Source organism: Ptychodera flava, chromosome 20 (assembly GCF_041260155.1).
Source record: "Ptychodera flava strain L36383 chromosome 20, AS_Pfla_20210202, whole genome shotgun sequence".
Taxonomy (NCBI): Eukaryota; Metazoa; Hemichordata; class Enteropneusta; family Ptychoderidae; genus Ptychodera; species Ptychodera flava.
In genome coordinates this window covers 36,968,811-36,982,634 of record NC_091947.1, presented here as the reverse complement: position 1 = coordinate 36,982,634, position 13,824 = coordinate 36,968,811, and the positions used below count along the sequence as shown (strand labels likewise).

Genomic DNA, 13,824 nt, shown 5'->3' with positions numbered 1-13,824 from the left:
CATAACTTAGCTCCTGTAATCTGAAACGAATGTTGACCATGAGAACCAAAGGCTGGTGAACGAACAGAATATGAGCTTGATCTGGTATTATACGTATGGCAGTTCATTGTCAAATTGAAATGTTCAGAGAGATAACGGGGTGCAGTATTATAAGTTGATCGCTTTATAAACGTGATTTAGTTTTAGCAGCTGTACTCTTTGTTCAACGGGCAGCCAGCCAATCATTTTAAAATGCTTGGTCGAAATATGTTTTCGCGGAGGTAAATCCAGAACGTTTGTGAATATTGTAAACTCGATTTCGTACGCTTAGTTAAACTGGCAAACCAAAATGAACATGCATAATCGTAATGGCATTGAATAAGAGAGGAAACTAATAATTTTCTGATGTCTGAGTCTAAATATTGAGATTTCCGATAGAGAAATTTGAGTCTGGCGTTTACCTTGCTCAAAACAACGCTTGCCATAGACTCGCCATCAAGCGATTGATCAATTTCCGCTCCAAGGTATTTCACTGATGTTTTCTGTGAAATTTCTGTACTATTACACACAACTGACAATTTTGAGTTAATTTTCAGTTTGCGTTTAGAAGCACAGCTGTGCAGCAGTGGACAACGGGCTAAAGCCGGGCCCAAGCCCTGCAGAGCTCTACAGCAGCTCGGTTAAGCTAGCCGACATGTACAGTAAATATCACGTAGCGTTATTCTTTAATAAATAATCAAGTCATGTAGACATTCTACACATTGATGATTATGCAGTGCGTTCGCCGGGCCCGAGCCAGGCAGCCATAGGTACAATGCCAGTCAACATGTAGGCCTATAGCCTACACAAATATCACGTACGGTGATTCTTTATTGAATAATCAAGTCGTATATAGACATCCTACATATTAAATACGATTATTATCCCAGCAATGTGCCAAGTGCCTGTGTCTGTAGTATTCTTACCCGAAACTAACAAAGCTGAATCATCTGCATATAAAAACAATTTACACGTCACAGCACATTCCATGTCATTTAGGCCCTACATAAATCAAGAATAGCAAGGGCCCTGAAATGGATCCTTGGGGAACACCGCTAGTTATAGTTTGAACATCAGAAAAAACACCAGATACATCGACGAGTTGCATTCTGTTTGAGAGATACGACGAAAACCAGTTAACGGCAGAATCTGACAAACCGATGGCTTTTAGTTTACCAAGTAAGATCGTATGGTCGACTGCATCGAACGCTTTCTGTAAATCTAACATGACCATCCCAACATAATTGCCCTTATCCATTTCCATGCGAATGTAATCTGTTAAGACCAGAAGACATGTGTCTGTTGAATAAGATGTTCGGAAACCGGATTGAAACTTATACAAAGATTTGAATCTTCAATGTACTTAGACAGTTGATCATGAACTACTTTTTTAATAACCTTTGAAATTACACTCAATATTGACCCTGGTCGATAATTGCTGACATCTGTTTTACAATTCTTCTTGTGTAATGGGACTACTCTTGCTTTCTTCCAATCATTTGGAAATTTCCCAAATTTAAGTGACAGATTAATAATATGTGAGAGTGGACAAGCAATTTCATCAGCCACATCTTTCACAAACTTGGCTGGAATACCATCCAAACCAGTAGCCTTTGATGAATTGATGTTTTGAAGAACTTTGCAAAGGTAGTCCTCACCAACAACAGAGAACTGAAAAGAATCAGTCAGAACACCCTTGTTGGAATAAAATAAGTTAATGCTAGCTATGTTAAAACGACCTATGCCAATAGGGAGTTTCTCTACAAGACTTGAAGCAATTGTCGTGAAAAAATTGTTGAATTTACTAGCTACTCTTGATTTATCGAAAATGATGGAAATGCCATCACGAAGTCCAATGGAATTGGTAGCCGCTTTTGACTTAGTTGATGAGCCCAAGTCTTTTAGTGTTTTCCTGATTACACAGGTTCTAAATCAGACAAAGAACTGCGACCAGTAAGTTCATGTGGAAAAGCGGAAGCGCACTTGCGAGATCACTGAGATCGGCGGTGGGAATAATTGGTGTAAATAAGAAAGATAATTCACGTACATGTCCCACGAAGGAAATCATCAGGTTGCGTCGTCTGCATCTCTGCTTATATTTGTGAACTTAGGGTGTCGTATTGCTTCCGGTCCATCCAGCGTGACAACAACATGGCGGAGATCAGCAGTGCAGCTCTGAGGGAAGGCGTGAAAGGTATGAACTAGGTTGTTCTGTTTAACTTGAATTGATTAACATTATTTCATGCTGTACACCACTGCACTTAACGTACATTTCTTCTCTTTTCCCATGTCTCACAGAAATTTTAGAAAATGGAGACCTAAATACGTTGTCGTCTAAGAGAGTTCGTCGCTCACTTGAAGATAAGTTCTGCGCAGACCTAACCGACAGGTCGGTATCACTCGGTTTTATTCTTATCAACGGCAAAGTTTATTCAATATTTATGTTACCTAGGAAAGCATTGCCTAGGAAAGCATGTCTGACGATGTCTAGGTCTCTCTAAAGTATCCTCGAAGCGTGGAACGATATCAGAAAGCCGTTTAACGCTGTTTACAATAAATTTACATTTGCCAAGATTTCTTGTTCCACTCTTTGATAGGGATGACCCTTTTCGTACTCAAAAGCCTCTCCATTTAATATAGTTTTTTCGCTCATTGAGTGGTCCATCTGCCTCATTTGAAGCACAGTCCCTACATGTGTATGGAGAGACTGTGTTTGAAGGTACTTATCTTACGTTAATATACCATTTCATTTACACCAAATCTTGCTGTGTTTACTCTGTTTATATTCTGTAACATAACGAGTTCATTCATCAACACTGATACCAATGACAAACCCTAAAGTTTTGGATCCACTGAAGTATATGTAACTTAGGTAATGTCAATGAATGAGTTGAAAGGTCAACATTGCGATACATTTTTATTTTTTAAAAAGGATTGCATACTCAAATAATTGTTAAACCACAGGGGCCTCGATCTCCAATGATGATGATGATGATGATGATGGATATGATGCTGATAATGACGATGATGATGATTAACAGGAAATTAAGCTGACAGATAGTCTTTTACAGTATTCTCAACTGCATTATCAAAAATTCTTTGCATTTAGAAAACAAGAAATAGATGATATGTTGATGAGTATGATCACAGGAAAGGAGTCTGTTAAAGCTATTGAAGAAAGGAAAGAAGCATCAAGTTCTAAGACATCAACAGAAGAAAATTGTAACAAAGATCATCATCATAGAGAGAGTGACAGCTCATCCTTCAGTGAGGCAAGTAGTCATACAAATATAGTCAGACAAAATATTCTGCTGATGTGCAGTGTGCTTGAAAGGTTATATCTGATTGGTTGATTGTCACTATTCACAGTAACTTAGGGAGTCTTTTTGTATTATTCAATTATAACAGTAAGATTCAGCCACTTAATTGGATATCAGCTTCTGAGACGCTGCACATCACCCCAAAATATTAAGTCTGTGCGTGTATCCATGCATACATACACTGAGTGGTTCATGTAGTCTATCATAGACACTAGCTGTGAGATCTCACTTCTTCTCTTCAGTGTCACAATTTTTATGTGCTGTTGATCAGCAGTGTCTTTGTTATGTGTCTACTGTCTGCTGTTTTAACTTGTTATATTTTATTGTATGTATTTTACTGCGAGTGATAGAAAGACGATTTTGCATGATATGGACAATAAAGTTATTCTAATTCTAAGTCGATAAGACAAAGAATAATAATGAATTGCAGTTATTTCTGTAGTCATTAAGATTATTTTGAAATTTTAATGTACCAGGTCTTTTCTGGTCTAGTGCTTGTTTGAGGTCATTTTAGGCTCTTTAAGTAAATGGAGTGTGCCCATCTTCTTTTTGTGAAAATTGTTTAATTTTTGCCAATAGAGTTAACACAAAGATGGCAGCTATTTTTACCTCATGGATCATATTTGGTTTTATATATAAATACCAAAAGAGCTTATATGATGAGTCTGAGTGGTGTCTGTATGTCTGTATGTATGTGGGTATGTATATGCGGATGTATGTCCGTCACACACAAAGGCTCCCATACCGCCAAAGCTACCGTCTCAGTATTTGGTGTAAAGGTAGATGAAGGGGTTGAGATGTGAATTTGTTCAAATGAACACATCAGTGTCAAAATTGTGCAAATGAGGTAAGAAAAAGGGAAATACTGCAAGTGTGCAGGAGTGGTGGCAGTGAACTGAATCAGCCCACACATCTGAATAAGAGGATTTTGACCTTTAACCTATTTGTATGCAGGGTACCTATTATGTTTGGGAGTGTAGCAGTAACTGAAACAGCTAATTGGTCATTTCCTGTCATGTTTTATGTACTGTGACATATTAACAGATCTGCTGAAACTATGGATGTCTATTTTTGTACATCCATGGTTGAAAGATTCTCTGCTATGCATGTTGCTAAAGTTGACCTTCAGTACCTAATGTTTCAGACCTTATTTACTTTTGTCATTCTTAATTTTCTGGTTTAAATATTTCTTGTTGTTTTTCTGGTTGTACTGTGCAGAAATTGTCATAACATCAACGTATAATTTTCCTGCACTGAACAGATAGAAATAACACTTATTGTTGATCTTTGGTATGTACCAATTCTGATCAAATTTGAGTGACACCGTATAATTGCAGTATTTTTAACTTCTGTTATTGGTGAATATTAGGTAATTTGTTTTTCCAGTACCAAAATATGCATGGTGATTCATGTACTGCCTAATATGAATAAGGACACTAATGTTCGCGCTAGGATTTTTTCAAATTAGCCACAGCAAAAATTTATTAGCCATGCAAATATTTTACTCAAAACACAAAGATGTGCGACTGATGTGACTCTCTTATTCAAAGTAAACACTTTTGGACGTCATTTGAACATTTCTAAACACACTTCAATGTATACAGATTCCCATTCGGAGGATGAGCAAATCATTTTTGAGTCACTACAAGTCCCCGGGCTAGAAGGCAAAACAATTGCTAGCCCAGCATGTTTCAACTGGCCTGCCTGTGACTTGTTGTTTCACTTCCTGCTCTCCTGCTGCAAAATGGGACGGAAAAATTGCATTTGACATGAAGATTTTTTCCTAAATTAACAAAACTTGTGTACCAAAAACTACAGCACGATACCACAGACTTTTTAGTCCCCGCGGACGAAGTCCGGCGGGGACTTATAGATTGGGTCCCGTCTGTGCGTCCGTCCGTCCGTCCGTCCGTCCGTCCGTCCGTCATCAACAGTTTCTCAGACACTACTGAACCAATTTTGTTCAAACTTGGCACAAAGTCATAGCACTATGACCTACAGATGCACGTCGATTTATTTTGTGATACGATCCAATATGGGCGCGAGGCGGCCATTTTGTTGCGATTTTTCATGTCTTTGGACCATAACTCAGACATCCTTGAGCAGATTCTGTTCAAACTTGGCACAAAGGCATAACACTATGGCTTTCATATCCATGTCAAATTATTTTGCGATACAATCCAATATGGCCGCGAGGCGGCCATTTTGTTGCAATTTTTCATGTCTTTGGACCATAACTCAGACATCCTTGAACAGATTCTGTTCAAACTTGGCACAAAGGCATAACACTATGGCCTACAAATGCATGTTGAATTATATTGCGATACCATCCAATATGGCCGCGAGGCGGCCATTTTGTTTGCGATTTTTCGTGTCTTTGAACCATAACTCAAACATCCTTGAACCGATTCTACTCAAACTTGGCACAAAGGCATAACACTATGGCCTACATATGCATGTCGAATTATATTGCGATATGATCCAATATGGGCGTGAGGCGGCCATTTTGTTGCAATTTTTCATGTCTTTGGACCATAACTCAGACATCCTTTAACTGATTCTGTTCAAATTTGGCTCAAAAGCAAAACATTATGCCCTTCATATGAACACCAATTTATTTCTTGATATGATCCAATATGGCCGACAGGTGGTCATTTTTTTGCGATTTTTTTCATGTCTTTGAACTATAACTCAAACATCCTTGAACCGATTTTGTTCAAACTTGGCACAAAGGCAAAGCACTATGGCATACATATGCATGTATCAATTAACCTTGCGATAGGATCCAATATGGCTGCAGAACTGCCATTTTGTTTGAATTTTGCATGTCTTTGAAGTGTAATTCAAAGGTCATTACACCCATTTTGTCCAAACTTGGTACAAAGATCAAGCACTATGGCATACATATACATGCCAATTTACTTTGTGACATGTTCCAATATGTCTGCCAGATTGTCATTTTTTTCCAATATCGCTGCCAGATGGTCATTTTTGGATTTTTTCATGTCTTTGAGGTTTAATCATATGCAAATATTCCTTAACCAATGTTGTTGAGACTTGGTACAACGATAAAGTACTGTGGCATACATATGCATGTCTACTAATTTTGTGCTATGATCCATATGGTCAATAGACAGCCATTTGATTTCAATTTTGGTGTGATTTTTTTATGTCTTTGAAACATAAACATATAGGTCACTGTCCCTCGATGGACTGATTTTGTTCAAACGTGATACGAAGATAAAATGCAATGGCTGAATTCTTGTGCACATTAATTTGTTTCATTATATGATCCGAAATGGCTGATTACAACAACATACTCGATCCCATACCATTTCGAAAATTCCACCAAACCATGTTTATAGTATGTGCCGTCATGACACTAGAGGCAGTGAGGGCATCTTTATGTGTGATGTCATCAAAAGTTCCTTCAGTGGTCATTACTGGCAGAGATGAGTAATTTATTGAACGTTCCTCTGATTACTTTATTATGCAAGTCACAGGCCTGATGCACCCGTTGCATCAATGTCATTCCACAGCTACCTAGACCACAGCTACCTAGACACCAAAGATTATAACAAAATTGACAAGCGGGGACTGTGTCATCAACGATGACTTGTTTCATCTTGTCTTTGACGATACGAATCAGTTATTTTATTAGCGTAGAGCATGACCGTTTATATGCTCCATGTGAATATCTCTGTGAACACAATAACCCTATGCACTGGAAGCATTCTGCTCCTTGATACCCATGTAATAATTGCTGAAAGAAATAAAATTTACAACAACAGCAACAAAAACAACCCCAACACAAAATAGCATGTCATGCGATCGCAGTGTCCGATGGCGGTTGACTACTACATGCATGTGTTGTACCAAAGAGCATGGACGGTCATGATGCAGGGATAGACACTTATATTTTTATCCACTTGTCCTTCGGGCAAGTGGGGGGTTAAATTCACACTGGCCCGAATTGAAAAAAACAATTGCCCAGTAAAATTTACGTGGTTTGAAAAAAGCGAAAACATCGATTTTTCATTTCACACTGTATTTCAAAAACTATCATGAAACTTCATGATGTAGTGAGAAAATGTCAGTCACTCTCTTAGGGTTCTCCCCAGACTTCAAAGAATGCCGGACGGCTCATTAGTATTCATTGCCATTAATATTCTTGAAAAAATTTCTAAGAAGGTAAACATACAAGCATATAAAATGTTAGGGCTTAATGCACAAATAATAACAGCCATTTCCACTGTACCTCTAAGGTATTTTTCAGTTTTAACTGAACTATACAGAAAGAAAAAAATCTTTACTAGTTATAAAGGAATGCTTTGAAGCTTCTGAAAAATAATGTACTTCTTTGTGGTGTTTTTACCGTGCTTATGTCATACCTCACCACTATGAATTTTTGATTACCACTGCACAAAACCAGTCTCCCATGTTTTTCTAATGACATAAGTGGTCTTTTTAATGCTCATGCGCAGACTTAGTAGAACTTAAACCAACAACAACTTAAAGTGTCCAAGTTTACCGTGTATTTTGAAAGATGAATTTCCCGATGTCATATTCGCTCCAATTGCTTCTTGACAGTCATTTTAGAATAGGAAAATTCACAAACATTAGAGGTTGGTTGCCATGGACAAGTAACTTTTGGCTAATTGACCTGAGAAATAAGTCGATGTTCATTGAAAATTCAAAGACTGGACCCGTTGACACCAAAGCTTGCTTGTGACTGTCTTTTATTGCATTCAAAGCCACTCACTGAACTGAACATTTGGCGAGTACGTTTTCGTAAAAAATGTCCATTTTTTGTTGCTAATTTTCGTTACCGGACTTTGTCTTTGTAGTGTTATAAATATTCATACACGACACAAGAAACTCATGTGTGTCACCTTTTTTTATCGTACTGACGAGGACATATGTTCAACCTGCTACACAGTGATCGTATGGATTGTTTGTCTTTTTTCTGAGATTAAATTCAAGCTGTAATTTCTTAGAACAACGTTTTCTTCATCCCAGAATTGCATACGTTCTTTTAAATCGAACTTGTGTGAGGACTTTTATGTCAGTTAAATTGGCTCGGAAAAATCCGTCTCTGTGTTCATTTTGCTGTAGGCAATGCAGTTCTACATGTCATTTGCTCCCGATCGACTTTACTACTCTCCTCAGCTGTCTCCTACATTACACTAGCCCATCAGGCTAGTAGAGGTACCAAAAATTACTTTCCCAGCTAGTAGAGGTACGAAAATTCACTCGCCTGGCGGTAAAAACTGCTAGCCTGTGAGCTCGGGGTAGTGGATTTGCTCACCCTATTACAATATATATTCCTATTCTGGTGAACGGAGTATTCAGGTCGCTTCCAACACCCGGAAGTAATAGTGTTATGTAGTGGCGTTACCCATCTAATTTGTTGACATTATGACAAAAATTGGCAAAATTACTGTTTTTGGCAATTTTTGTCATTTTTGGTCAAAAAAATCGTAAAATTTTTTTTTTTTCTTTTAACTGCTGGACAGATAGCTTTTATATTTGTCAATAGTTGGATAGGAGGAAATTGTCCTGAATATGCAAATTTGTATTTTAAGACAATTTTGTCATTTTCGGTCAAGAAAACTTGTATTTTTACGACAATTTTGTCATTTTTGGTCAAGAAAACTTGTTCTCAAAAAAGACTTGTCTGAGAGCTTTGTAATTTGGTATAAAAGTCCCAAAGAGTGTTATTAGCCAGATAAATCTTCTGCTCAAAGTTTTGGGAAAGCCCCAAATTCATATAATGTAGGTGATTTTCTCAGTCTGTGACCTTAAATGACCTAGACAAACTCAGGATATGTTGTGAGACAGTGGCTGTGAACATAATTTTGTCATATTTAGTATCAATTTGTAGTGAAATTTGATCTGAAAACAAAGCTGAGGTTAATTAGTCCCCACGGACACTTGCTGGGGGGGACTTATAGGTTTGGTCATGTCCGTATGTCTGTCCATCCAAGTGTTCGTCCCTTCACGCAGATATCCCAGAGATCCCTGGAGTGATTCATTCAAACTTGGTACAAGGATTACTTCATATGTCATACATATGCACGTCGATTTGTTTTGTGATATGATCCAATATGGCTGCCATGCGGCCATTTTGTTACGATTTTTTCATGTACGGAGCTATAACTCAGACAAGTTTCAACTGATTTTATTCAAAGTTGGTACAAGGACATTGACTAATGTTATACATATATAAGTTGATTTGTGTGACGATATGATCCAATATGGCCACATGCCAGGCGGCCATTTTGTTATGGTTTTTTTCATGTCGAGAGCCATAACTCTGGCAAGTCTCAACCGATTTTATTCAAAGTTGGTACAAGGACATTGACCTATTTCATATATATGCTCGTCAATTTGTTTCACGTCATGTAGCAGTATCATGTCAATTATTGAAGTTTCGTAATTAGGCTGATATGTCAAGAAATACTGCATCAAATTGTATGAAACTTGGTACAGATGTTAAGCTCACATTGCTTTAGCAGTGAAAAAGGCAATTATCAGTGTCATTAATTAAATTGTAATTGCATATGTAATGAACTTTCCCAATTAGAGTGATATATCCACAAATACTGCGTCAAATTTGATGAAACTTGGTACAGATGTTGATCTCATACATGTAGTGTTGTAAATACAATTCAATGACACTTAGCGGTATCATTTAAATTAATTGCTAGTTTGCATTTACATATGAATTTTTGTTTTTAGGGTGAATGTCCAGAAGCACTGCATCAAACTTTGTGAAATATGGTACCAGTGATAATCTGTCAGTGTTAGCAGGGCTGTCATTTATAGCCGGTCACAGGCGGCAAATCGCCGTCTGACACAGGTCTTGCCGCCGCCTGTTTTCCCTATTCAAGGCCTGCAATAATGATCTTTACACACGTTATGAATTCTTTCCTGTCCCAATTCTACTGTTGGCTGCGCTGTGCTACAGAGGCGCAGCCCCTAAGGCTCGTTGGTAGCCGATTTCTGATTGGTTTCAATCCGTACTGTCAAAAAGCTTTGCGTGTTCTGATTGGTTTTCGGAAGTACACGATCGATATGGCTACGAAAAGAACGACAGCCACGTTGGATTTATGGGTCCAAAAAAGACCCCGAGAGGCTTACACTAGCTCTGGATATAAAAGTAATGTTCATATTTGTAAATCACTTTATTTTCCGGAGGAATTTCAGTGATCGGGGGTTCAATCCATCAATGGTATAGCATGCAATGTAGATTTCACGCCGCGTCTGAGCAAAGTGCCATAGCATTACGTGTATTTAGCGACTGGAATTTTTGATTTGTTTTCACGTTTGCAGATTGTGAACACTCTTTACAATGAGTAAGAATCGTTTACTCAGCGCAAAAAAAAAACTTTGTGGGGATTGACATAATTTTTAGTGAGTTTTGACTACCACTGAATTTGTTTGCACCAAGCCGCCGTTCTATGAAATGTGTTCTTACGGTAGTACATGCTGTGTACTGTGGTTATTTCGAAGGCCCAAGTATTGAAGTTTGATAAATATTTTCCGACATCCGAAATCTTTCCTCAAAAGCAAATATCGGTATTCCGATCCTTCAAAATCATTTACCAAGACCAACATTTTTAATATTTAGGGCAATCACAAAATTTAGCTAGGCTTGACTATATACTTTCGCGGTACCTTGCACGTACGTATACGGCGGTAAACCATGTTTTGAATATGGATATATCATGCATGTAGTGAGCCTACCCACTTGGCCGGCGTGGGTTTCGACAAAACTCTGACTACTGTGAGGGCCCGTGTGAGGGATATCAGAATAGATAGTCATCAGGAGAAAAGATTTGATCGTTAACTTTCACGTGCAAGGATTTACTACGTAAATAAATCAACATATCTCAATTCTTAATCAATGTTGATTGAGAGGCCGATGGACAACGAAGCCACGCAATTTCATTAGCGGATGTAAACTTGAGTATGTAATTGTTTGTATGTCGTAGCGTCTACTCAAATTGTCTCTGGTAACGGTCTTGTATTTACCCCATTACATTTGTAAATTTTCACACTGGAAATTCATAGCCGGTAACTCTGAGGAGAGATCTTGAAACAGACAAAATAAAATTACAGCAGTATCAACCAGACGCAGATCGGAATTTTTTGTCGTGACGTTATGACATCAGTTTTGCAGTGGGGACAAGATTTTTTAAAATTCTAATACGATTAGCTGTTTTTGAATGGGAACGTATTACAATTATTGAATTACTTTCTGCAGATGTTGTTTCTTAAGAAATAGTTTCTGCAGGTGTAGTTTCTAAAGCTACATCTGAAGAAATAGTTTTTGCAGATGTAGTTTCTGAAGCTACTGTTTCATCAGCCTGGGAATCACACAATATTGAGGTATTGTCAGCTGGTACTGCCATGCAAGCCTTGGGCTTAGATGAGTACTCCAGCGATTCTGATTATGGTTCAGATTATGATCTTTATTAAGCAGGTTGTAATTCAACAGAATTTGTATGCAAATAATAATAACCTGGTGTAACAATAAACATATAAACTCTGTAATACTTCTGTTTGTCTTTCATAATTTATTTCACAAGATTCAATTTCATGTTACTTTTGACACTTCAGTTATAATAAACTTGACAGTAAATTGCCCTCAAAAGTGCCACCACAGGCCACCAATTGAAGATGAATATTTAGAAAAGCTTCAGCTTCAGCTGGGGGGACACCCCCCTCCGGCCTCCCCCCGCGTGCGCTTGCGCGCACGCCTTGCTCCGCTTCGCTCCGCACAAGGCTGTACCCTCCTGTTCTTTCACTTGTACTCTTCTATTCTGAAAATCATTGACAGCCCTGTGTTAGGATAGGATGCAAAAATGTTTGGCAACATCCTGTCAATAAATTACTAAATGACTCATTTAATGACCTTTTGTAATTAGGATGGTGGCCTACATTGGTTTTATGTTTTCCCCACCATTGAACTCATTCTTGGCTATTGAGCCCTATCTCTATTGCAGTATTTTTATCACAGAGCTAATTAATGAAGAGGACTCTATCCTCTCTGAGGACTTATAATTTAAAGTACCCATAAACAAGTGGGGACTGTGTCATCAACAATGACTTTTTTTCATTGTGGAACAATTTTTGCAACTTTTCCATGTAAGACAAACAAGAACTGATAAAAAAAATTTGGATTGACGATAATTCCAGATGTCATAATGCCAGAAGGCATTTCACTATCTGTAACTAACAAGTGCTGTTTACATTGGGATGACAGCACTGATAGCATTTTAAAAATCCCCAAGGTTGTAAATAGCTCACCTACTTTACATTTCCTGCCATCTGGCCATGTAGCTCTTCATTTAAACACGGTCAATACCAAGGGGTTAAAAATTTGAAAAACCGGAGGGGGGGGGGGGGGGGGGGGGGGGTAGTGGATTGATGAGGTAGCATTAACTTTTTTAGCTCCGCTGTCAGCGTCGTCCGTCAACAATTGCCTTCTCCTCTAAAACCGCAAGTCCAATTGCTCTGAAATTTTATATGCAGTTCACTTGGGGTGACCTCACTTAAGTTTGTTCAAATCGTGGTGAAATTTGTATATTTGTATTTTTGGGACATTTTTTGCTGTTTTTGGTAAAAAAATCTTCTTCTCTGAAAGCGCTTGTCCGATTGCTTTGAAATTTGATATGCAGTTTACTTAGGGTGACTTCAGTCAGATTTGTTCAAATTGTGGTGAAATTTGCATATTTGTATTTTTAAGGCAATTTTTGTCATTTTTGGTAAAAAAATCTTTAAAAATCTTCTTCTTCAAAACTACCAGTCAGATAGCTTTGATATTTGGTACGTATGTCCCTAGGGATGATCTATTTCAGATTTGTTCAAATTGTGCAGAAATATGCAAATTTACATTTTAAGGCATTTTTTGCCATTTTTGGTCAGAAAAAAATATTTCTAAAAAATACTGGTCTGATAGTTTTGAAATTTGGTATACAGGTTCCTATAGATGAACTAAGTAATATATATTGAATTTCTGATGAAATCTGTAATTTTGTATTTTTGGGGCAATTTTTGCCATTTTTGGTCAAAAAATGTGTATTTCCAAAACTACTCATCTGATAGCTTTGAAATTTGGTATACAGGTTTCTACAGATGAACTAAATGATATTTGTTGAAATTATGATGAAATCTGCAATTTTGTATTTTTGGGGCAATTTTTGCCATTTTTGGTCAAAAAATGTGTATTTCCAAAACTACTCATCTGATAGCTTTGAAATTTGGTATACAGGTTTCTACAGATGAGCTAAGTAATATATATTGAATTTCTGATGAAATCTGTAATTTTGTATTTTTGGGGCAATTTTTGCCATTTTTGGTCAAAAAATGTGTATTTCCAAAACTACTCATCAGATAGCTTTGAAGTTTGGTATACAGATTTCTATAGATGAACTAAATGATATATATTTATTGACATTATGATGAAATCTGCAATTTT

General features: G+C 37.5%; 1 protein-coding gene across 1 annotated transcript in view; it reads left to right on the top strand.

Moving 5' to 3' along the window:
- Positions 1 to 2,042: 2,042 nt before the first annotated feature.
- Positions 2,043 to 13,824, top strand: part of LOC139120855 (uncharacterized) — a 36,441-nt gene continuing 24,659 nt past the window's right edge. Inside the window, exons 1-3 of the mRNA XM_070685459.1 lie at positions 2,043 to 2,212; positions 2,317 to 2,407; positions 3,128 to 3,290. Of these exons, the coding sequence (XP_070541560.1) occupies positions 2,170 to 2,212; positions 2,317 to 2,407; positions 3,128 to 3,290 (297 nt within the window). The 5' untranslated portion in view covers positions 2,043 to 2,169. The remainder of the gene's footprint in view (positions 2,213 to 2,316; positions 2,408 to 3,127; positions 3,291 to 13,824) is intronic.